Source organism: Phyllopteryx taeniolatus, chromosome 12 (genome assembly GCF_024500385.1).
Source record: "Phyllopteryx taeniolatus isolate TA_2022b chromosome 12, UOR_Ptae_1.2, whole genome shotgun sequence".
Classification (NCBI taxonomy): domain Eukaryota; kingdom Metazoa; phylum Chordata; class Actinopteri; order Syngnathiformes; family Syngnathidae; genus Phyllopteryx; species Phyllopteryx taeniolatus.
This window is the reverse complement of record NC_084513.1, coordinates 847,881-874,486: the sequence shown is the minus strand read 5'-3', so window position 1 is coordinate 874,486 and position 26,606 is coordinate 847,881. Positions and strand designations below refer to the sequence as shown.

At 40.8% G+C, this 26,606-nt stretch overlaps 1 protein-coding gene across 3 annotated transcripts in view; it reads right to left on the bottom strand.

Annotated features, from left to right (window-relative positions):
* The window catches only part of LOC133486862 (contactin-associated protein-like 5), a 192,033-nt gene that overhangs the window by 85,778 nt on the left and 79,649 nt on the right, over positions 1 to 26,606 (bottom strand). For all 3 annotated transcript variants that reach the window (XM_061792623.1, XM_061792622.1, XM_061792624.1), the window contains 4 exons: positions 18,873 to 19,020; positions 8,502 to 8,705; positions 6,352 to 6,536; positions 5,200 to 5,343 (listed from right to left, as the gene is read on the bottom strand). In XM_061792623.1, the coding sequence (XP_061648607.1) occupies positions 5,200 to 5,343; positions 6,352 to 6,536; positions 8,502 to 8,705; positions 18,873 to 19,020 (681 nt within the window). The remainder of the gene's footprint in view (positions 1 to 5,199; positions 5,344 to 6,351; positions 6,537 to 8,501; positions 8,706 to 18,872; positions 19,021 to 26,606) is intronic.

Here is a 26,606-nt window from a genome sequence, read left to right as displayed (position 1 = left end):
CTTTGAATGTTGGGACAATGACAGTTGGTTGACATGATGATTAGGAGAAAGGTTGATATATTGTGTGTCCAGGAGACCAGGTGGAAAGGCAGTAGGGCTAGAAGTTTAGGGGCAGGGTTTAAATTATTTTACCATGGTATAGATACGGAAAAGAAATGGAGTCGGGGTTATTTTAAAAGAAGAGTTGGGTAAGAATGTCTTGGAGGTGAAAAGAGTATCAGATCGAGTGATGAGGCTGAAACTTGAAATTGAGGGTGTTATGTATAATGTGATTAGTGGCTATGCCCCACAGGTAGGATGTGACCTAGAGGTGAAAGAGAAATTCTGGAAGGAGCTAGACGAAGTAGTTCTGAGCATCCCAGACAGAGAGAGAGTCGTAATTGGTGCAGGAACTGCAAAATGTAGCAAAATCGCGACTCTTTATTAGCCTTCCGTACTCACTCGTCGACCAATGTGAGTACCTACACTTCCTGTTTTGGTTTATCTTCGTTCATGTATGCTAGCGTATGTTTTAAGATAGCGTATGTTTTACCATGCCTGCGCCCAATAATATGGTGCGCCTTATGTATGTGTTAAACACAGAAATAGACCCCGTAACTGAGACTGCCCTTTTAATACGGTGTGCCAAATGGTCGCGAAAATAGGGTACTTAAAACAGTAACGAGGTACAAGTACTTCGTTGCTTCCCACCTCTGGAGACCATCACCCCAGGTCTGCCCTAGTGCCCAGTCGCTGCTTCCTCATAGAAAGGTGTGTCAGTGGACTTGAAGAGGTCTTCGAAGGGAAACTCTCCCCACCTCCTTTTAATGTCTCAAGTTGAGGTCACCAGCTCCCCATACACACTCTGGACAGTGTTGATGGTGCACTGCTACCCCTCTTAAGACGTTGGATAATAGACACGAAATTCTTCGAAGCCATCAAGAAAGTGTTCTCCAGGCCTCACCAAACTCATTCCATGCCTGAGCTTTTACCTTTGCGCTCACCAATGCTACATTCTGCTCTGCCTGCTGGTACCCATCAGCTGCCTCTGGAGTCCCACTGGCCAAAAAGGCCCGATAGGGCTCTTTTTTCTGCTTGATGGCATCTCTCACCTCCGGTGTCCCTGGGTTCGGGGATTGCCGCTATGCCAGGCATTGACCACCTTACAGCCACAGCTCCAGTCGGCTGCTTCAACAATTAAGGCACAGAACATGTCCCATTTGGACGTGGTCGAAGTTCTGCTGGAGGTGAGAGTTGAAACTCCTTCTGACAGGGGTCCCGCACAATACATTCGAGTCTGCCAAACGTGACTGGTATCTGAGCCAACACACCATCAGTTGGACAGTTGACAGTTGCACCCCTGTCGTCAACTGGGTGTCGAAGACATGCAGGCGGAAGTCTGATGATAAGATCACAAAGTCAAGTATTGAACTGTGACCTAGGGTGTCCTGGTGTCAAGTGCACGTATGGACATCCCTATGTCTGAACATAGTGTTCATTATGGACAATCTGTGAAGAGCAAAGTCCAATAACAGAACACCGCTTGGGTTCTATTCAGGGGGGCTGTTCTTTCCAATTCCAGGTCTCATTGTCATTGCCTACATGAGCATTGAAGTCCCCCAGCAGAACAAGGGAGTCCCTAGCAGGACTGTTCTCCAGGACCCCGTACAGGACTCCAAGTAGGGTGGGTACTGTTAGGGAGGAGTTTGACACTCCTGATCCGGAATTATAGGACACTTTTCACCCTTTTATTTACCCCGCTGAAACCAGCAGGTTTTGACGTTTGCGCCTGTGCATATGCGCCACTGCTCATCACCAATGTGTGTGCCAATGGCAAGTAACCCTAACCATAATGACGAGGCATGCCGCTAGCTGATGGCAACGTGTCCTTATTACAGTGTTGCCAATTTAGCAACCTTTTTTTTCCATTTGATATTTTGCTACGATAGAGACCACCTCCCCAGCAAATGTTTTTCAAAAAAGTGATTAGCGGCAAATCTAGCAACTTTTTCTGGCGTTATTAGAGACTTTTGGAAACTCCCTCGCAGCTGCATTCAGAGCAGGAGCTGTTCGCCCGCTGCGTCCAGACTGCAAGTGAATGACGCTTGCATGAATCTGCTACTGTCACTACCTCAGTATTCATAAAATTGTATTTTCACTCATGGAGGCAGCACTTAATGACTAAGCTGCTGAATTACACTTGGCAGTTAGTGTGCTGATGTGTGCATGTGAAGCATGCAGACCACATATCGCACCCCCTGCTCCGTTTTAATACATTTTGCTGAATTGTATATAATTAAGATTTACAAACACTACAGAAGTTTACATACACATACTTGACAAGTAGCATCAAGGTTGTTTTCTAACTAGTGTGTCCAAAAAAGGTCATTTGAATGACATTGATAAAACCCCAGGCAATTACATGAAAAACCTCACAGAAGTGACTCTAAAATCCCTCAAGAACTGACAAAAATGACTTCATTTATCGTCCATGGAGCGAAATGAGTTAAATTTAAACTGGGGTTGTATCCTGCACAGTGCAGGCGTCATGTCCGGGACAGGCGACCGGCGGCATTGGAGTGGGCCGAGGACTTATCGCCGCCCGCAGGGCAGTGCAGAGTAGAGCAGAGCAATCACAGCTCCTTGACTCGCAATGAGATTCCCCTCCATCAACCTCAGGGAGATTGTCCCATTGAAATTCCATTATAGCTCCCATCATTGCAGCTGCTCTCTCTCTCCGCCTCCCTACTCTTGTTGTCAGCAAAGGACTTTTAATGCCCCAATCACACTTTAAAGGCCAGGGATTGGCTTGGGCGAGATGCTGTGCGAAGGTTTGCACGGTGGTTACTGTCTGATTTTCGGACCCTCCAAATCGCGCCATCACGTTGGAAATGATGGGCTCTTTACTGGTCCCTCCTTCCAATTTTCTTCCCAAAATTCCTTAAGTCCAAAAATCTTCCTGTTATATAAAAAATATATGTTTGGGTAATGTGTTTATGTGAAAGTATTCAGGTTGATCAATATAAATGTTTTTAAGTACCTCAAACAATAAATATGTTTTGTTCATAAATCTTTAATCTCTGGAAGACAACCATCAAAGACAAATGATTTAATTAAAAAAAATAAAATAAAATAAAATTCAGTTATGGGGGTCTGATGAATGCTTTAAAAAATTCGACTAATCTACCAATAATAATAATAATAATATAATCTGTTAATATTAATATTAATCGTATGTATATTATTTATCTGATTAAGCAAAAAGGGGTCACCCTTGTAAATCCTCAGTTTTAAAGAAAGTTCGAGTTCATTTCGTTAGCCCCAGGTTTAGTAAAATGAAAGAACAAAAATATTCAAATATTCAATATTCATTATTCAAATTCACATGCTTTTAAACAAACCATCCTAAAGTGCCTCAAAAAGGGAGCATGAAAAGATTTTGAAGGAATAGTTAAAGTGTGCATTTTTTTGAGTTGTTGTGGTCTGAATATTTTATATAAAAATAATCCTAACTAACATCCATCCATCCATCCATCCATTTTCTGTATGGAGCCTATCCCAGCTATCTTCGGGCGAGAGGCTGGGTACACCCTGAACCGGTCGCCAGCCAATCGCAGGGCACAAATAAACAAACAACCATTCACACTCACATTCACACCTACGGGAAATTTAGAGTCTTCAATCAACCTACCATCAGAGGTGCTTAGAGTAGCCAAATATGGTACTCAAGTAAGAGTACTGTTACTTTGGAATAATATGACTTAAGTAAAAGTAAAAAGTAGTCATCCAAATATTTACTTGAGTAAGAGTAGGAAAGTATTCAATTAAAAAACTACTCAAGTAAAGAGTAACTTGTGAGTAACTTCTGATTTTTTTTTTTTAATCAGAGTATGAACATCAAAATAAAAAAAAATAAAAAAAATAATAATATATGGGAGTCGACACACACCTGCCACCATTTCAAATTTTAACTGCCCAAAAACCAACAACACATACGTTGGGCCCTACAGAAACATTATTTCCTTTATTCGCTTAAATGACTTCATGAAGAAGCTGTTTGCTGAACAGACTTATTGTTTGTGTGTGCGTGTGCGACACCATAGGGATAGTGCTAATTTTGCCATATCCACTGCCAAAACAACAGAAACATCTGCAACTGCAAGATGTTTTTTCAAGTTAGAAGTGGGCTGAAATATCCAGGTTTGTGCAGTCACAATTTAAGAGCTGCATGATAAAGCTGTTGTTTTTTGGAGTCAATAAAATTGACACAGTCGCGTGGCAGTTTCCCCCCAAAATGACTCCTTTTGATTGGCACGCGAAAGCTACGTGCGCGATCATGTGACTGACTTGTTCCGTCTGATTGGTAAATTGGAGTCAAATGACATTAGGGATTGGCGCGACGGGCGCCCTATGCGGAAGTCGAAGATGGAGTCTAAAAAGTGACAGGCACACACAAGAATGGATAAATAAAAGTAGCGAACGGCATGTCGATCATTGTAATGGAGTAAAAGTATCGATCCTTCTTCACATAAATACTCAAGTAAAGGTACGGTGCATTTAAAGTACTCTAACAAGTACAGTTTATGGAAAATGTTACTTGAGTAAATGTAGCGCGTTACTACCCACTCCCGCCTACCAGGCGTGTTTTTGGGATGTGGGAGGAAACCGGAGTACCTGGAAAAAACCCACGCAGGCACGGGGAGAACATGCAAACTCCACACAGGCGGGGCTTGGATTTGATTTGCCCTCAGAACTTTGAGGGAGATGTGCTAGTCGTCCACCATGCTACCCCTAACTAACATTAACAATTAAACAGTTCTTCATAACGTTTTGCCTGGCTCAACACTGAATAAAATGTTTTCATAGGCGGAGATACAATTCACATGGTCACTCACATTACATGGTCTGTTGTGTATTTCCTGTCTGCAGACACTTAAGACTGCCATGGCTGGAAAAGCTGCGTTAAAATTAGTAAATAGTAAAATTTCTTACCGAGAGAGAATCGGCTAACAGAAAAAGAATGGTCCAAGGGCAGAACTCTGGGGTACAAGTGGCTGACATTTGCAAAAAAAAAGATGTGATGAGTAAGAATGCTCGTCAAATACTAGTAGAGGTTGGCCCTCAATGCAAGTGTGTTTTTCAATCTAAAAGGATGCGTTCAATTCTTTAAGTAGGTCGAATAGTAGCCACCACCATATTTTGAAAATATTTCAAACTTACCACGCTGTGTATCTGTGGCTTGCGTCGTTTGGCCAGGTCTATGATATTGATGCCATTGTAGTAAAGGTTCTCCATGCAACCCTGGAAGTTCTTCCTGAGGAACGTGCCAGGTTTTCCAGGAAGTGGGATTCCGCCAAAGCTCAGCTGTGACATAGGTAAAGGAAAATATACTTTTTTTCAGCCATTCATGCCTGAGGAGCAGTGGGCACCAACCATATAACGCAGAATCCAAATCTTGTATCAGCCCTTTGGTTGAGGCAACTGATTGGAGATTGACATTAGTCATTTTTGGGTTGTGCGGGATGCCGGAGAAAACCCATGCATGCAAACCCAAAGTTGGGCTGTCTGAATGGTTCAAGCCGTGCAAGTAACTCCACCACTATGAGACACCAGGGTTCAAGGGTTCAACAGAAAATACTCAGACTGTCACCATGCATGTTTAAAACACATCACTTTCTAAATTTTAAGCTATTTTAACCTAGTTATTACAAGTCACTTTCCCCTAAAGAGAGCTCCCAAAGCGGCGTTCCAAGAACTTAACTGAGAGCTCTGACCTCAACCCATCCGATCTCATATCGCTGAGACTGTGGAATGCAAGCCAAGCTCACTTAGATGATGCGGCTCCCTGTAAAACAAATCCCCACAGCCGTTCGGCAAACGTCTTCCGGGAAGGCTGTTCCAGCATTTGATTATTAATGGGTTGGAGTTTGTGGTCATTAAAAGGTAAGGTTTTCAGGAATTGAGCCATTACTTATGCCCGCCAGTTCTTGCGCGGCGTGCACGGTTGAAACGTCTCTTTTTAACAGTTGAGATTTTATCAGCTTTGGCCCCCTAATTAATGCTAGGTGCATGAGTTGAAAGCATTATGTCCGGCTGACTACTTTTAAAAGGAGGAGGCTTTAAAGGGATCCTGAATATGCACTCGCCTGCATGTATAATGCAGAAGGAGCATGGAGGTGTTCAATCCATACTTTATACAGTTCCTCCGCTATTAAATGTTGGGCTTTTTCCCCCCCTACAGTCCTGGAGAGAGAATACTTCAACCACTTCTCACATGCGTGGTGTTACCAATGTTCTGCTTACGGGATAAATGCGTCAAGTGCACTCCAATTATACGAACTGATTCGGACCACTTCATGCTAATTTGCTCACCTCGTAGTCCACCTCCAGTGAGTACGCCTCCCCTTGGGTTTGGAAGTGGTGTGTGTGGGCGTCCACTGTGAGGTTGACGTGCTTGTTGAAGCGCTCCACGTGCACGGCGTGCCAATGCTGGTCGTCCAAAAGGCTGCCCACCGTAATGGCAATGCGGGGGGAGCTCAACCTCGGAGGGCTGTCGTCTGGAAAAACAGCAGGGGGTGGGGGGAGGTGGTGTCAGGTGAGTCGAACGTGTGCAAGTGGGGTCAGTTGCGTCCAGGACACCAATTCTTGAACTGTGTGTTGGCCATTGTTAGATAATGTAAAAAAAAAAAAAAACACACAAAAAAAACCCACTACATTTGTTGTCTTAATGACCTTTTTCACAGCAATAAATAGTGGGACGTTAGTGTTAGCATTAATTAGGGTTACATTTCATTTTTGTTTTTACAGAAAGAGCTCCCTGCGGTGTTGCACTTTTGTGCAATTGATTTTTGTAATTATTTTTTTAACCTTAAATATGCGTTCACTCCATGCTATACAAGTATGACTACGTATATGAAGGCAGCAGTAGCTCATCTGTAAGGACTTGGGCTTTGAAACAAGCAAAATGGCAACTAGATTTTGGAGAGATGTGATCGTCTGCTTTCTGACTACTGTCAAAGTGCCCTTAAGCAAGGGGTGATCCCCTATAACACAAATCGAGCTAAAGAGGTGCAGCACAGTTTGTGCGCCCCTTCACTCTGACACTGCTCCTTGCATGCCTGCAGGTGGTGATTATAAAAACAATGATAAATCAAAAAAAGTGTAGTAGTGAAAGAGGTCACGCTAAATAGGGTAGAGGCAAGACAAAATATCAATACATATGGTAATTCTGCCTGTATCCGAGGTCAAGGAAAATACATATATTTCTTCTGATAGTTCTATCTATTACTGTTGTTTCTTGTTTATTTTTCTCTCCATCCTAAAAAATGTTAACTTGATAAATTGGCTTTTCATCGGACTGTAAAACCATACTGTATACATCGATTATCCATCCATCCAATTTTGACACTGCTTTTGTGAGTTGGAGTCTATCCCAGTTGACTGGGCGAAACTGTTTGCCAGCCAATTGCAGTATATTTTGATTAATTTTTAATATATCATACCGATTAAAATCCCTCAACACAAAATTAAATTTAAACTCCGCTGTATACAGTATTTTGTGTTGAACACCATACAGAGATCCAGATCAGACACTGCAAGCATCCTAGGGGAGATATAAACATCAACACTAAACATAGACTGCAAAGGGGCACACAAACAGTGCTGCATCTCTTGAACTACGGGTTGGGATCGGTGCCTTGTTCAAGGGCATCTCGACATGAGTCAGTAAGCACACAAACATCTGACACATTTTTGTTGTCAGCAGCAGCACTCAACCAAGACCATATGGTTCCAAAGCGCCAAATCCTTACAGATGCCATTGCTGGTAAGATTTCATGATAATATCGGATTGAGAGTGACCCTGGAATTCCCATCTCTAAAATACAATAATGGACTTTTGCATTGTATAGTATTATGAAAATAAAAATAAAAATATAGTGCTTAAGAAATTAAATAACCAGATAGACTAATAATGTTGAAGCTCTTCAACCCAAACAAACATTTTTATGCTGAAATATTATTATTGTTATGGTTATCCATGAATTTTCAAATGGACTGTTACAAAAAATGGGGGAAAAATTGTAAAGCACATTATTACTGATTTAGATGAGAAATTATAGTTACTGACCTGTACAACTGTACAGAAACATTTGTGAATTTCTGAGGTTGAAAGTTATGCTTCATTAATTTATGACGTCTCAAAAAAACCCAGTAAACTGCCTCAAATTTGGCTATAAAAAGTTGAATTCAGTTTGAAATGAACATTGTCCGCATTAAAGCACTACGTGATTTTGAATGCTATCCTTGTTTTTGTAAACAGGTTGTCAAATACATTTGTTAAGTACTGTCTGTCCAAATATCATTTTCTCATACGGTAGTGTTTTGTAGACAAAACACAAAAATGCTATGATGCTGATAAAATGTAAGCTACAGTATGTTTCTCTATACAGAAAGTGGCTATATGATGAACTGAGGATTTCTTGCTATCAGTTTAAAGTGTTAAACCACAAAATATGCATCACCTAAGTTGAGGTAGAGGTCCAGTTTCCCCCGGTGGAGCTCCAGAGTGATGTAGTCGCCTCTCTGGCCCTCGCCGTGCAGCAAAACCCCATTGGCCTGCTGACTCTTAAAGAGCAGCGAGATGACATCTTTCACGGTGGACATCGACTTTTGGTTAAATCGATACAGCAAGGAGCTTCTGCCATCAAAGTCTGCCACGTAGGACTCTAAGATTGGGCGGGGGTGGGGTGGGGGGTCGGGAGGGGTGGTGGTGGACAGAACAATGCTCGCATCAGTGTGAAGGGGCAGAAAAGACATTGAGTCCACGTACAGCCAAAATGATGTGATCTTATTTCAAAATTTGTCAGGACATTTAGTTATTTTAAAAGCTCAAAAGCAATACTTCATAAAAATTAATGTAGTTCAAGATTGTGCATTTTAATGGCCAAAGTCTTAAAAAAAAAATGTTTCTCTCTTCAGTCAGAAAGAACAGGGTTCAGGATGCCTCACTCCAATATGAGCAATTATTCATTCATACATTCATTCCTCTTCTGTACAGCTTATCCTCACTAAGGTTACAGACGTGCTGGAGCCTATCCCAGCTACCTTCGGGCGAGAAGCGGGGTTCACCATCAACAGGTCGCCAGCCAATCTCGGGGCACATATAAACAAACAACCATTCACACTCACATTCACGTCTACGTGCAATTGAGAGTCTTCAATTAATATACCATGCATGTTTTTGGGATGTGGGAGGAAACTGGAGTGCCCGGAGAAAACCCACGCAGGCACGGAGAGAACATGCAAACTCCATGCAGGCTGGGCCAGATTTGAACTGTGAAGCAGATGTGATAACCAGTTGTCCACCGTGCCGCCATATGAGCCATTAAATTGGGTAAATATCAATTACTGTAATCCCCCATTTATCGTAGATGTTACATTCCAGACAACCTGCACAATAGACGAAATCTGCGAAGTAGAGTACATATATTTATTTCATTATTTGTATATATATGTTAAGGGGGGCACGGTGGACAACTGGTTATCACATCTGCCTCACAGTTCAGAGGTCATGGGTTCAAATCCAAGCTCCCCCCCCCCTGCCTGCATAGGTTTTCTCTCACCCTAACCCAAAACTGTGCATGGTAGGTTAATTGAAGACTCTAAATTGTCCTTGGGGGTGCATGTGACTGTGAATGCTTGTTTATCTATATGTGCCCTGCGATCGGCTGGTAAACAGTTCATGGAGCACCCTGCCTCTCTCCCAACGTCAGCTGGGATAAACTCCAGCATACCTGTGACCCTAGTGAGAATAAGTGGTCCAGAGAATGGATAGATTTTAAGGCTTTACGCATAAAAAAATACTATATGCATGTGAGGTGCAGATATTATTTTTGTCCATTTGGAATCGCCATTCTCATGTTCCACTGTATCTGTGACTGTGACTGGCTGCGTCGGACTTTAAAAGGAGGGCCAGTTGGAGGCCATCAGAGTCAGCGAATGAGAGTGTAGAGTTGGCTGGCCATTAACTGGCTAAACCGTGAGCCACTCTGTGTTGAGTGTCTTGGGGTCAGTTGTGGCAAATGGCAGGTCGTGTGTGAATATGTGCTTGTGTTTTTTTCTAACTAGGAGTGGTAGGCTATACTAAATTAGATAATATTTTCTTTACCATGTGTATCTTAAGCCAGTTGTGCTTTGCAATAGGCACATTGGATTTTAGTGTGAAATGATCCCTAACTTTGGATTCTCTCCATCTTTTACGCATTGTTTCCTCCTGGCTCGTACTTATATTGCTCTGCAGTAGCAGTCCCTGTGGAAAAATAATAATAAAAATGTACGATATAAAAATCTGTGATATAACGAAGACGCAAATAGTGAGGCACGATATGATGAGTGACGACTGTACCTGTACAGTGAAGCTGCACTATATGCAGCTCATCATTCCCACCATAGGCGTTTGTAGCCTATTTAATCCTAGCACCCCTAAGATTTGAGATTTTTTTTCACTGTATGACCTTTTTAAAAAAGCTAGAGTCCCTTCCATCTCTTTCCAATTAGGCTCTGAGTGTATTAGTTGCAGGGAGCAACATGCTGCTTAAGAGTGATATACAGAGTCTATAATCACCCAGGTTCTCGCCTCAACTATAGTGCAGATTTTTAAGCCATTGAATTTAGAGTTGAGTGCCTTCAGTGTAGTACCACGGTGTGCCGCAACATGTCAGGCACACTGAAGTTTACTGGAATAGATGCAGTGTAATTAAGAGACAGAAGAAGAGGTAGAGAAGGTCCACAACTACCAGCAGTCAACAGCAAAAGTTGTTATCCCTGTAAAGCAGAAAGAATATATGCCTCTGAGTATTGTTATATGCTCTGTTTGTATGTGTTGCTACATGTAGGTGTTAAAGTAGCAGTTGCTGTAGGTTTATAATTACCTCTATGTTCCAAAACATTTATGCTGATTTCTGTTAGCCTGTCTATGGCCTTCTGCATTATATGTTAGCATTGAGCTAGCAGACTTTGGCAAGACAAAATCATACGCTTTGATTGAATTTTGGTCTTTAAATATAAATATACTTCTGTTTTATGTGTCAGTTTTACATGAATCTTAAACTGCCAGTGACAAATAAACAGTTTTAACCAAGCATGTGTTGCCTCTTTTTTGGAGAACTGTGTGAGTGAGAGAGTCTTCTTGTTTTTGTTTTCTTAAAGATTTGTTATATGATAGTCTCCCAATTCTTGACAGTAGGAGAGTAAGCGCAGGAATACTAAGGGGAAAAAAGGGTTTTAATAAGTTTCAATCGGCCTCTTTTCCTAATAAATGCATAGAAATGTTCTAACTCTGCAGATTCATGATACGTGGGTACCGTGTCAATGTTCTTCACCCCACCATGCGTATGTTAATGAATCAGAATTCATTCTATTTCACACGCTCGAGCCTGGGACCTGCAATCTGCATAAACCCCGTCCTTAACCGGAGTACCCGGAGAAAACCCACGCTGGCACGGGGAGAACATGCAAACTCCACACAGGCGAGGTCGGATTTGAACCAGGGTCCTCAGAACCGTGACGCAGATGCGCTAACCGGTCGTCCACCGTGCCACCACATGATAATCATTTTTAATTAATTCCAAAGTTAAATTAGAGAATGAGGCACAAAATATAGAAAAAACAATTCAACAGCAGAGAATGACCAAACACTGAATACAATGTTAAGATACATAGTAACAAATAAATATAGCAGAGCAAAGAGGAATTTGTAGTTGATAAAATTTATGGAATTTGAGTTGGAAGTGAAATAAAATATATGAGCCCTATGCTGACCGAAGGACTTCATGCACAATTCAACCACACCAGCAGCGGTGTGTGCCTACTGTGAATTGATCAATTTACATTTGCACATGCAGAATTACAGAAAAAAAATATATATAAATCAGATTCTCGTAGGTATTATAAAGAATACCAAAGCCTTGAAAAAAGGAGGAAATTACGAATTGCGCTCTGATTGCTCTTCCTCGTTGAGTGTCAAAGTCGGCCGTGCACTTAGACACCTAAATTCAGATATCCTAATTTACAAGCTCTTGAACAGAACTAGGTTAAAAGTGATGAGAAGCGGCCTTTTAATTGTTATTTAGGAGAGTCAACCTATTAGCAAATTTATGGTTATTATTGCCAAAGTTATTATTATTGTTTTTACGAATGGGTAAAAGGTAAAACCTTGGGTAAAAGGTGCTTTTGACTTATTAACGATGGCTGATCCTGCATTAATTGTGTGTACGCATGGTCTGGGGATGTTCTAAATGTGTTCTCAGAGTACAAACAAAAACAAGAATGGATATATTGATAAAGCACAGATCAGTGCGTCAAGCGTGCGTACGCATGATTTAAGCACATATCTATGCATATGCACAGTTCGTAAATTAGGCCTAATTTGTTTAAAGTTTGTGGGAGGGGTACAAATAGTTTATTATAATTATAATATTTTTAAAGGGTTTTTATATGGTCTCTATCGTGCAGATTTTCACCTATTGCAGCTGAGTGTTGAATGTGTATTCATTATGCATGTACAAATACAGTACATTATACTAAGTAGATGTTAACATTGATGTTGAACATAAATTTCTTAACATTGTGACAAAGCGAGCACAAAGGGTAAGATGTTTTCTTAATCTACCTGCCAACATAGACAAGATTTATTAATTCCAGCAAACCCTACTAAACAGTATTGCTCTGTCAACGCCTTGCTGTTCACTCACCATTACATATCTATCAGAGATCTTCAAAGGGTGAGTAGTTTTACTTTAGGAGGGGTGAGGAAAATAAGGAAATCACTGTATTTGTTTTTATTACTAAATTGCCTTTTTGGGGACTTTAACATACTGATGAACTCACCAAAAATCCACTTAGACAGATCAGTTACGTCAGATAATTTCCTATAGGAAAATTTATTTCGAAACCAGAACAACTTGAAGGTCTACCAGCGTCACAGAACGGATTGTGTTTCACTTTTCACAAGAAATGGGTCATATTTTACATTACTTTTATTATTTTGTGTGTATGTGCATGAGTGTGTGCGCATGTGTGTGTGTGTTTTAATGCAAGGCAGTGAGTGTTGCTACTGTAAGTCTCAGACTAACTTTTTTATTGTCTCCCAGAAAAAAAAAGCTATTTTGGTGTCAGAATGCCCGCATGGTCTACGACAGTAAGGCATGTGAAAAATGGTTCCAATATGCAGTAGCTGTGGGGCAAAAGAATTGGTCATTATCTGTGTTAATGTTCATGTTTCCCCTGAGGCAGGAGGGGGGCATGGAGTAGCAGGACCTGCCACTTATCTCCTGAAGGGGCACAATGGCGCGGAAACTAACATGACACACAAAGCAAAAAAACACTCTTCAGCAGGGGCAACTTGTTCCTCAACCGTGTGCTTTAACTCTGCAGGCCCCTTGTTTGTTTTATACCACTCCTGTTTGTTTTGTGATCTGTGAATCACTTTGTGTAGCCTCGAGCGCTACGGTGTGCTCCATAAATACAAAGTAATGCTATGCAAGCGAGTGCGCCTGTGGCTCTCCACAGTCGGCTCTCTCCGCAGAGGAGCGAGAATGAAAAGAAAAAACATACACAAAAAAGCAACAAACATAATATATATATATATATATATATATATTATTTTTTTACAAATTTAAAGACTAATCAAAGTAACTGACTAGAATACAGTTAATCCTGCTACCTGGGGAGTCCAAGTTACAACAATTAGGATGAATCAAATGAAAAACAGCACCACATGACTGCACCGGTGCTCCACTTGTAGAGTTGGAGTGCGACCAAACGTCAATATCTTGATACAGACATCAAGTTGCTATTGCTTATCCTGTTCAGCGTTGCTTGGAAACTTGAGATTGATCACCGGGGCAAAAGGACCACATGACAGCACATGTGCACCATTTTAAGGCACTTGTGTTCTAGCCGTGGGACAAAATATTAATATACTAATACAAACATCAATTTTCTACCATTTATCCTGGTCAGGGTTGCGGGGAAGCTGGAGTCTCGCTCAGATAACTGTGGGTGGACTACACCTGGGATTGGTTGCCAAAATACATTGCGGGCTTAATACCGTACTGTTACTACTTTCAAAATATTTTGTAAAGAAGTGAAACTGTTTAATCAAGTTTGAGTGATTATATTTACCAGCTACAATAATGAACATAACAATTTGAAATTGAAATTCTTTTGTTCATCTTTAGTATTCGTATTGCCAATACCAGCACTTCCAATACTGAAATCGAAATATCGGTACAGTATTTTAAATTTGTAAAACTAATATGTGTTTAATGGCAGCGCAGTGGACTAGAGGATGTCTGCCTCACACTTCTGAGGTTCTGAGTTCAAATCTCTGCTGTGGAATTTGAATGTTCTCTCCGTGCCTGGGTCCTGGTACTCAGTCGTTCTACCACATCCCCAAAACATCCAAGTCAGGTTACATCTGACTCTAAATCAGGGGTCACCAACCGTTTTAAAACTGACAGCTACTTCTTGGGTACTGATCAATGCGAATGGCTACCAGTTTCACGCACACTTCTGAAATAACAAATTTGCTCAAAATACATTACTAATAATAAATGATATTCATCTATGTAAAGACACCTATCGTGTTAATGATTTCTCACAATTACAATCAAATATGATTTAACAAGGTAGGACACAGATAAATATCAATATGTTACACTTTGAAGTCAAATCAAAAGGGATGAAAGAACAATGGGCACAACAACAGCCATATCAATAACAGTAATATATTTCTATAAATCCTTACAATTGTTTACATTTTCAACTGAACACTTCTACAACATTCGTAGGAGATGACAATGTCCCATCGCTGGTGAGCTATGTATTTTTAGCTACTCATGTGGTTCTTGGGCGCTATCTGGTGCTTGCGGGCACCATGTTGGTGACCCCTGCTCTAAATTTTCCATAGATGTGAAAACTGAGTGTAAAGGGTTTTTGTTTGTGCCCTGTGATTGACTGGCTACCAGTCCAGGGTGCTCCCCACCTCTCGGCCAAATTCAGACTTCTGCACTTAAAAAGCATTTTTTATGCATTCCTAGTGTTTCAATTTCCAAAATATTAATATTCAAAATATTTTATGGGTACTTTTAAAATGTTTGAGTTATTACATTTAAAATCTGTAATGATGACGGTGACAATTTGACCCCCCCCCCAAAAAAAATTGCTTTCAACGATGCCGGCCTTTACTTGGCCTAAATCAGACATTATGCATTTGTACACAATGTAAAACAATATCATTAAAACCTGTCTGTGGTATAATTTCATCAGGGATGAATTATTATATTACACTCTACACACCCTATCGGGTATATGCACAAGTAACTTCGGCATTCGGCATAACAGGTGAAAACAATTCCTTCCAGCACGGGTAAATGGCGGAACATTAAGCCAGAAATCGTGGCTAAGCACCCATAGGAACTTTAAACATATACAATGTCTTTTGTGTAAAACAAGATGTCACCACTGAGTCACCAAAGATGACAATATCCGATGTTTAGGCTTCATTCGTGTTTACATACAGTATATCATAACATATTTATATAAATAACTAAAGACTAAAGACACCAACCATAAAGAAAACAAAATTCAGCTTCAAACCTTCATGTCATCAACCTGTAGTTATGCCTATTAGCACAGCATACATAGAAAGTCCGCTAAACTGTTTTCTGGGTTTGGTCATGTGACATTCTGCATGTAGGGAATTGAGAAGGCTCCCTGTCTCAAGCAAGTGAGCCAGCTCTCATCGTGCCCCTCATACTGCAGGGCCAATGGTGAGTACAGATTTTGTTACTATGACGACTCGGGGCGGCGCTAGGGGTGGCTGCGAGCTTCGACGCACACACTAGGCCCGCAAGATAGCATGAATTCTATATTCCCTTGTAGAAGCAGTTACAGTTCGTTCATTGACACCTTTTTAGAAATAGGTCGATAACAGCTTTACTTGGTTGTTTAATATCACACTTGACAGGTTTACAGGCACTCCAGAGACCCAACTATTTGTAATCACGCAATTAAAAAGTCAATCTTTTGTAATATGTCCTCTTTATACGCAAAAATCTTTGTGTTATCACACCACAACTATCTGATGCCCACCCCTGTTGCGTTGTGTTGTTGGTCTTTGTTTGAGAATGGCCTCTGCAGTGGAGCTGACTGCGGAGTGTTCAATAATAATAATAAAAACTGTGATCTCTATGAGAAAAGCAAAGTGTTGGTGCTCACAATGAAGATGACATTTCTATTTAACAAACATCTTCCGTCACGGCGTGGCGGCTCAGACGAACACCTCATCCTCCCTTATCGTGCCTCATCGTTCATAGAGTCTACAATCGATTGATGGCGAGGCAGCATTTTGGCCATCACCTTTACATAATCCTTCTTGTGAGGAATGCCGCGCTCTGATGTGGCAAAGCGGTCCGCGCATGACAATATGACTGCAGATGAGCTCTGCTAAACTGGCCGGTCTTATTTTCCTTCGAACGCTGAAGCTGATCATCTGAAAAATACGACGGCGGCGGCAACGGAGAAACAGCGTTTATATTTGCCTAACACTGACGGTGAAGTGTGTGTGAGGCAGCCGAATGCCATAAAACTGCTCATTGTGACATTGTCTGCCATGCTCACTGCTTTTAATTGCCCCATTTTCAAGTGAATCTGTTCTTTTTTTAACAACTGTGGATAACTGTTATCATGTGAACTCAAGGGACACCTCGTTAAGTACACCTACATTTATAACGGCCAAAAAGGCTTTCACAGGGATTCTAATGCTCACTTTTTGGTACTAATTTAACAATGTTGTTTGGCGTTTGCGTCAGCTATGCTGCATCAGACTGTTAAATACACAAAATATTGGAAACAACTCCCAAAATGATGGAGTGTAACTTGACACTACTACAAACTGCAACCAAAATAATAAACCTGTTGTTAAATTAATCAACCTACCCAAGACTGAGCATTATTATCTTCATAAAGGCACAATTTTTGATACAGCTTGTGTGCGGGATCTCAATAGATACTGTAATAGGCAGTGTTGGGAAGATTACGGTGGAAATGTAGTTTGTTACAATTACAAGTTACCGGGTTGAAAATGTGTTAAATTAGTGTTAACTAATTCAAATTGATTACATTTTGATTACTTTTCTTAATTTTGAATGAATGCATCAACAAGACCTTTGGAAAAGTGGATAAAACCACAGAATCCTTTTCAAACTAATAGATTGCACCACAAGGTGGCACTTTAAGGTCATATTTGGAAAAGTCTGTCATGCTTGAGACTATCGCAGAATGGCACATGACCAAAGAGAGCCAATCAAAAGCGCCGGCTTCGGAAGGAGGAAGTGATATGAGAAAACAAAAAGAAAAAACCTGAGCTTTTGCACCTATTTTCCAAATGTAACTAAAATTATATGAATTTAATTACACATTCTTTCAGTAACGTAATGATTACAATTACATTAATTTTGTAACTAAATTACATAATCTAATAACATGTAAATAGTTATTCCCTAACAATGCTAATGGTATTAGGGACTGCATATGCTGTTACACAGCAGAGGTGTGGACTCGCGTCACATGACTTGTACTCGAGTCAGACTGGAGTCATGAATTTGATGAATCCAGACTCGACTTGACAAAACGTCACCAGACCTGCAACTCGAATTGGACTTCAATAGCAAAGACTCGTGATTTCACTCGGACTCGAGCCCATTGAATTGAAAATACTTGCCACTTTCACCAAAGTATTCCAAAACAAACACGCTGCAGCTCTCTCTCTCTCTCTCTCCATAGCTCAATATGCCAATGTTTATGTTATTACAGAAATTTCAGAATGATGTAACCATATAATCGATGTTATCAACGGATATCACTCGGGTGGAAGTGTCCCACCATACTATATATATATATATATATATATATATATATATATATATATATATATATATATGTATGTATATATATATATATATGCGCCACCACAGGTGGTCCGTGAGAAAAATGCGGACTCCTAACCGGTCCGCGGTGCAAAGAAGGTTGGGGAACACTGCTTTAAGAGATTATCAATCTCCTGTCACACAGGAGACACCTTCTGTCTAAAACATGTCAGGTATGTCAATAGCATGTGCACTTTAACGCAATGCAGAGTGAAGGAACTCGCGACACGATTTTAGAAGCACGTTTCAACTAGCTTGCTATCTCGTGACCTCGAGCAAAGATAAAATGGGAGTTTTAAAATCCAGAATTAAAAGCCACACATGAGCATATGAACACATTCTGCCGCTCAATAAATGTTGCTAATATTACTTTTCTGTCAGCAACTAATATAAATAATCCATCTCTTGTACCAAAACATGCGCTCGCATTGCCAGAAAATAACTGCGGTAAACAAATATTGACAATCTAAGTGGAGGCTGGCTTGACTTCATATTTCTAGTCGAGGCTGGCCTGACCACGGGAGAAAATGTGAGCACACGCTGTCTTACTGTCTCTCTCTCTCTCTCTCTCTCTCAATCTCACATGTGCACGCACAAACACACACACACACACACACGCACACACGTTCAACATTAAGTGTTATAAGGTATGCCACGGTGGGCATTGTAAGGAAAATTAAATATATGGTTGAGCCTTAGAAGAGTTGTAGGCGGCGAGTGTGGGCATGTTGCTGTACGCAAAGGTGTCCCTTCACTCATTTGCGCATTTTTGCTCTCAAGTGACATAATATGTGTCTTGGCAGTGTGAACTGAAAAAAACAAAAAAACTGCATGGACTAGCTTCTGATCGAAATCAGATCTTTTACTCTTCTTAACAGTGAGTTCATCGACTATGGTACTTACTATATGAACAGCCGTAGACTTCCACTCTGAGGCCCATCCAGCCACTTGGATTCCAGCGGAGAGGGACGAATCGAAGGAAACGGGCTCTTAAAGAGTGGGAGAGCTTGTTCTGGACGACACCCTCTGAATTGACATTCCCGACAAACGTCTGCGAGAATCAGAAAGAAGACGTTAGGCTAAGGCAAATCATTAACACAAAGGCTGGCAACTGTTTTCCCTATTAAAGGAGATGTTATGTTTGTTTAATTTCACAATTGAAAAGACTTCCCATTTGTAGTAATAACTGTAATTTGTCAAAACATCCCAAATGCAATACACCCTATTGTTTTAAGCCTCCTGTTATTTACTAGTTTTTTGAGGGGTTGGTCCTCTCTCATGAAAATGAGCTACTGTTCATCACACCCGCTCTACTGCAGAACCAGTACCAAGAACTAGCTTTTGTCCCCATGATGAAACATTAAGGTTAATGGTCGTTATTCCTCAAATGTACCAACATTTTATGATTTTACACCTCTAATGCATCATATTTGCAACATCTTTAAGGTGCTAGAGACCTCTAATATACCATATTTATATCATAATTAGTGTTGTACACACATCTTATGTATCATCTTTACATAATATTAAATGTTTTATACACATCTAATGTACCACATTTATGTATTAAATGTTCTAGACACTTCTATTGTCCAGTATTTACACCATATTTATTCATCTATACACTTCCAATGTACCACAATAACATTATATTTAATGTCTATACACCCCTAATGTAAAATATTTACATAATATTTACTGGTCTATACACCTCTAATGCAAAATATTTACATCATAGGTAGTAATCTATACACCTCTAATGTACAATATTTAAATGTGTAATGTTCTGTGCACTTCTAATGTTCCATGTTCACATTGTATGTAATATTCTATACACCTCTAATGTGCCATGGATACATCATTTTTAACGGTCTATACACAGCTAATGTAGCATATATACACACCATATTTAATGTTATATACACCTCTTAATGTACAAAATCAAAACAGTGTCACTTGAAGCACATCATGTAATGCAACCTATGATGAAGCAACAGAGACTGAATATGAAAAATAAAGCCAGAATATTAACCGACACCAAGGCTAACCTGAGGAAGAGGTCTTTCCTCCTCCTTTTGAACTACACACTACGATTCTATTTATAATTGAAGATAAGAATCATCATGTGGTTGGGAAATATCCTTTCATATTTGTCCGCCAGAAAAAAAAAGGCATTCTCACATCCAGGAACAAAACATGTCACAGCGCATTTGTGAAGCTTCATTTGTCTTTTTCATTTCCATCTCCCTACAAAGCCAAAGGGATATACTAGACAATGGAGTCTCTCCAAAGACTAATGATGCTGCTAACTGATTCTTGCCAGGTGACATATTCAATCAAAAAGGAATCATGCCGCAAAGCAAAGAGCCGCAAAGGATACATCTTTGCTTGTGGGATTTGTGACGAGTTCACAGTCAAGACATGGACAGAGATGTTGGCGTAGTTTGCTGTCTTGTAGCAAACACAGATGCAAGCCGCCTGCGGGACGCTGCAGAGCCGTGGCACCATTAAATACGGAGGCTGCTTCACACCAGAGAATCGAGGGCCCACGTGCAGCCATTAAGGGCGAGATTGGCACTTGTGCCAAGGAGGAATGAGTCTTTTCTTAAAACAGAGACCTAATATGTTAATTTGGACGGCTATACTGTAGTTCAATTTGGCAAACAGCTCCCAAAGCTTGGCTGCTCATTTCATCCTCTGTCAAAACATAAACACTTTCATAGTGCTTATCTTTTCCCCCCCAGCCCCGGCACCATTACAGTTATGACAGAGAATAAGCCGGCGTATAATATGTCTGCTTGGAAGCAGGTGAGAGCACATCAACCCCAGCAGTAAAGCCCAGCCCAGTTCAGTATTGTGCAGTTTTGATTGTTAAAACCTGGAAATTGTATCAAAATACCTAATATGCTTTGTACCACTTTTTGGCAAGGTAGTGCATTAATGTACAGCAATAATCATCATCATCATCAGCATCATCATCATGACGATGACCCAGAGAACTCTTAATAACCTCTACTGTGCAAAGGGCTTCCTGTTTAAACTTTACAATGGCAAAACCAACCCCTGTGATAGAAGAAAAGAGAAAAACTAAAGACTTTTACATTTTAGGTAAAAGCGAAGGAGAAAGAAGTTTTGGCCTACTCAGGAAAAAACAAGGGGGCTCAACATGGTGAGCCCAACCTCAGGAAAATCCAGCTGAGAACATTTGGCCAAAGAGACCAAATCACTGAAGATGCTACAATCTCGCCACTGAGGAAAGCCTATGGATCTAATCTCTTGAGACAATCAATCAGGGTTCGGCTTCTGCTACACAACCCAATAAAGACATTGTCACTGTTGAGGCAAATGAGGGCCTTGGCATTGACTAAACCATTTGCAGCCTGAACACCAGAAGACCAACATTGGACCTTCCCTGTGGAAACCCTTTGGGGCCTAACCTATGGAGAATGGCTTCCTATGGCTGAAGAAGGCAAAGACTTAGCACAGCAGAAGCAAGCAATGACTTTGCCATGAAACAAACCATCTGGAACCAAAATGCTCGAATTTAAAGCTAGGGCCTTTCCAACTGGGGAAACTCAATGAAGGCTGACCTCAGGAGAGAACGAAGCAGGGTTCCTTCAACTAAATCAACCCACATTTGGAGCCTAACCACAAGAAAAAAAAGCTAACTTAGGCCCTGCCATTGAGGAAGCCCTTCGGGGCCTAATCTCAAGGGAGTCAAAATCAGTTCCTTTAACTAACAGAGATGTTTGTTTGACAAAATACATCTCCATATCTGATGTCTAGGCACCGTTCATATTTACATACTGTATATCATATCATATATGTGTAAATAAATGATATACTGTACATGTACTTAACTTTTTTTCCATAGATGCCAGTGATAAAGAAAACTAAATTTGATCAAGTTCAAACCATCATGTCATTACCCCATAGTCAATGTAGTTATGGCAGCACACACAGGAAGTCTGCTAAACTGTTTTCTGGGTTTGGTCACGTGATGTTCCACGTAAGGTATACTGGACTCTTTGGATAAAAACACAAACAAGGCTAACGTCTGTAGAAACAAACTGGGTTATTTCCACCAAAGAAAGCAACTAAGACCAAGTCACGAGAAAAGCAAGCATGGGCCTTACCACTGAACAAAGCACTTGGAGCCTAAAGTGTAGAGGAAAGGCTACTGTAGAAGCAATCTGGGCCCCAGCTTCTGGAAAGTCAGGATAAGTTCTCACCACTGCCTAAATAAGCTAAGACTCAGGCCAGGCTGAAAATCAATGAAGAAAAAGAGCACGTGAGAGTGGAAAAATCATCGTCGCAGCAGTTAGCATCTGTCCTCAGGGTCCAAAGTCATATGTCGGACGACAGCTAGGCGATAAACAACCTCATAACCTTTTTTTTTGTTCCAAGGGGAGTTTGAGTGCTTCGGGTCCAACTGAACTGTTTATTGTATCTTGGGTGTAGGTGTGGAACAATGAGAATGATAAAAGGCAGTTGAAGAAAAGACAATGGGAAGAAAAAGTTTGGCCATGAAGGAATTCAAAAGATACTAGCACACATATGCATGTAGCAAGTCTTTCCAGAAGATGATGTAGCTATTTTCTTCCCCTGAATGGCTACCTTGAGAACAAACTATTTTTTTCTGTGCAAACATGAACACATTCACTCATTTAAAACGACCTTTAATGATTCACTAGCATGTGTTATACTGAATTTGTCATTTCACAGAAATACCACCATCTGCTCTTGCGAGTGGTTGTCTGGCGTGTGGGTGTCTTCCCAGTGGATTGGTATTAAGAACACAAAGGACATACGGAACCACATGACGACGCCCCCGTAGCGCTGATGATCACCCAATTATGACTTCTGTTGTGCCTATTCTTTTTTTTATCATTTTCCCCCCTTAATTATATTTTGTCCACCCTTCTTTTCGTATTAAAACTCTTAAAAGTAAAACCACAGCATCGCCCAAAACATCATAGCACTGACATGTTATATATTTGTCATTTGTCAAGACCATTATGACAGGCTTATTTATGGTTTCTTGCGTTACTGTTTACAGCAGCTAACTTCTTGCTACACCTGTATGATAATTCAAAATCTGAGGTGAATATGTGCTCTCTGTGTCGCATTACACTTTTGTCAAATTAAGACTGTTTGTGAATGTGAGTGCAGATGGTTGTTTGTCTATATGTGTGCGTGGATGGTTGTTTGTCTATATGTGCCCTGTGATTGGGTGGCGACCAGTTCAGGGTGTACCCTGGCTCTCGCCCGAAGATAGCTGGGATAGGCTCCAGCACGCCCGCGACCCTAGTGAGGATAAGCGGTCCAGAAAATGGATGGATGGATGGATAGTCGTTTTTACATATTACTAGACTTTACACTGATTTGGTCGTCTTGATCGGTATCGGCCGATAATTAGCATTTTATGCTGATTGGCTGATCGGCTTTAATGTCATAATTCGCCAATCCCATCAATGACGTCATTGATCGGCTGTGCAAAAGACATTTACTCCGCGTCGCTGTCGTATACAGTATATTTGAATCCAAAAGCTAGTTTATTTTTAGCCTTGTTACGTTTCTTTTGACATCATTTACGATCACTGGGCTTTGTCAAATCAAACGCGACCGAATACACTCGTTACCACGGCCAAGACAACAACAATGGATCGATCACGTGTGTATTGTGTTGATCAAAAAAGAATAAATTGGGGGATAATGTGCGGTGGTGGTGGTCACCGGTGCTCATGAGAAGCTGTCCGTTCAAGGATTGCTTGAGGTAAGTTCACGTACTTTTAATACGATACGGCTCACAAGCAGGCGACAAAACGTTATGTAGCCTAGCAAGCTAGTGCTAGCACTAACGGTTGTATGTAAACATGCCGGCGTTTTGTTGAATCATGCTGTAAGGTTTCGGTATGTGTGAAGTAATTTAATTATAATAAAGCAATTTACTTACAGTAAGTTAGCACCCATTATTTCTGTCATGTTGTAATGTTGGTTTGACCTCACTGATTAGAATATGAAATCATTAGAAATGACCTGGCTAGAGAATATTTTTTAACATACTCAGTATACAGTACACAAGTATATACAGTAAATGAACAAGTAATTTAAATAGACACATCGCTCCATCTTTTGATCGGATCGGTGATCGGTTATCGTTTTTTTAAACTCGCTGATCAGTGATTGGCCTAAAAAATCCTGAACGTGTAAAGCCTACATATTACTATTAACAATTGTTAACTTCTTTTCAAACTTGTATATAATTTAAAACATTGACTGTACAGTTCATCAAGGTGACATTTGGACCTTGAAATTGATTATTCATATTTTCATTATTTCCAATGGGAAATAATACTTCGAAATCCACACAAATGCAAGGATTGTGTTTGACCTTAGATGCTCCACTGTGGCTTATTTCCCTCCACCAGTGCATTCGGAATACCACAATATGCTGTACGTATTTCAAAAGCCTTATTTTAAGTTTTCCCTCTAATGGTGGTTTAGTGTGAGCTACTGTATAGAAGTCCTCCAGGGAAATGCATGTGCGTAGTGGTTTGACTCTGGGCAAGGTCGTGAAATCCCAGCTTCCATGCTCCCTCAAGCTCCTTTAAGTGGCCAGGGACGAGTTCGAACGTAGAATGGCGTCAGTCACAGCTAGCAGACGGGGTTCGCTCCCGGATGAATTTGTCCAAATAAATAAAAATTGGAAAACGGGACACGTGAGATTTCATCCCCAGAGAAAGAGGGGAAGCTGTTAATGAGGATGCAAGCCATCCCACAGTGACACACGCACAAACAGCAATAATGAAGTCACTACGGGGTTACGTCTGTTTATGCACCCCAACCCTGTGGAAAAAATCTTTGGCCCCCTTCAGGCTTTTTTTCCCAACACTTTGCTGTTGCAAAGAGGCTACATGCATGGAGGAGAGAGGAACCTATGGAAATACTGTAGCTGTGTTCCTTATTACTAAATTGCCTTTTGGGGGCGTTTAACATACTTAAAAACACTCAAAAGTTTTAAAACTGGTATAACCGGGCAAAATGTCTGTATTTTACCCAGGACAGTGAGAAAAATATTAGCTAGGCCCCTAGTGTGACTGATTGAAAATAGAGTATGCATATTATGACTGGATGCATGAAAATCAAAGAACCTAGGCAGGTCGTTTGCCATTTTGGTTCCAGGGGTCATACCTGAATGAATTCCTCCTATAGGGAATTCTGTCAATTGCCACCAGCAGGTGTTCAAGACAACAGAGATGGGGGGGGGGGGAAATCACAACTGTTCTTGTCTCAAGTCAGGCCTGGTACACAGATAAAGCCAATCAGGCAGTTTTTCTTTCCTGATTTTGCCACTTCCAAACCAAGGACATCAAACTCCCGACTATTTTATGTCTTATAGGATTATTTCATAAGATTATCTTTAGGTCAGAGGTTTGGGAGGTGTGGATTTGTCATGATAATAAGGTCCAAAAGGGGTCGGGGCCGACAATCTTAACTATTTCAATATTTACGCGTGTGTATTTATGTGTGTGGGGGAAGCCGTCTCCCAAGTCATGACACCTTGAATTGTGACGTGGAACAAAATGTAGCCAATCAAAGAAGTGCCCTGACTCAAGAACAAGGAAACGACCATAAAAACAAACATCTTACCTAATGTTGTTTTTTTTGGTTGTTTGTTTTGCTTTTGGCGGCACGGTGGGCGACTGGTTAGAGCGTCAGCCTCACAGTTCTGACGAACCGGGTTCAATCCCCGGCCCCGCCTGTGTGGAATTTTCATGTTCTCCCCGTGCCTGCGTGGGTTTTCTCCGGGCACTCCGGTTTCCTCCCACATCCCAAAAACATGCATGAATTGGAGACTCTAAATTGCCCGTAGGCATGACTGTGAGTGCGAATGGTTGTTTGTTCCTATGTGCCCTGCGATTGGCTGGCAACCAGTTCAGGGTGTACCCCGCCTCCTGCCCGATGACAGCTGGGATAGGCTCCAGCACGCCCGCGACCCTAGTGAGGAGAAGCGGCTCAGAAAATGGATGGATGGATAGATGTTTTGCTTTTTCCAGAGCAAGTCCTTTTTTTACGACAACGCCATTTTACAAGGCGCCTGGCTCCAGCAACCTTCTGAAAACAGTCAGCAAACATCGGTGCATATCTGGAACTGTTTCTTCTTCTTTGGTTTTGTTCGAGCACATGTGATCACACTCGTTCTGCGTCGGAGAACTTGTTTCTAGAATGTTTTTTTGGGGGGGCCAATACCAATATCGATCTGATCCGATGTCAGCAATAACCATTTGTAGTATGGAATGTTAGAAAAGGTTTGATGAAGTGATATTACTCTAACAGAGAACAATAATCAGCAAAAGTAGATATGAGAAAAACTGACCAATTTATTATTAACAAATGGGTTACATAAAGTACAACCCCAATTCCAATGAAGTTGGGACGTTGTGTTAAACATAAATTAAAAACAGAATACAATGATTTGCAAATCATGTTCGACCTATATTTAATTGAATACACTACAAAGACAAGATACTTAATGTTCAAACTGATAAACTTTATTGTTTTTAGCAAATAATCATTAACTAAGAATTTTATGGCCTCAACACGTTCCAAAAAAGGTGGGACAGGGTCATGTTT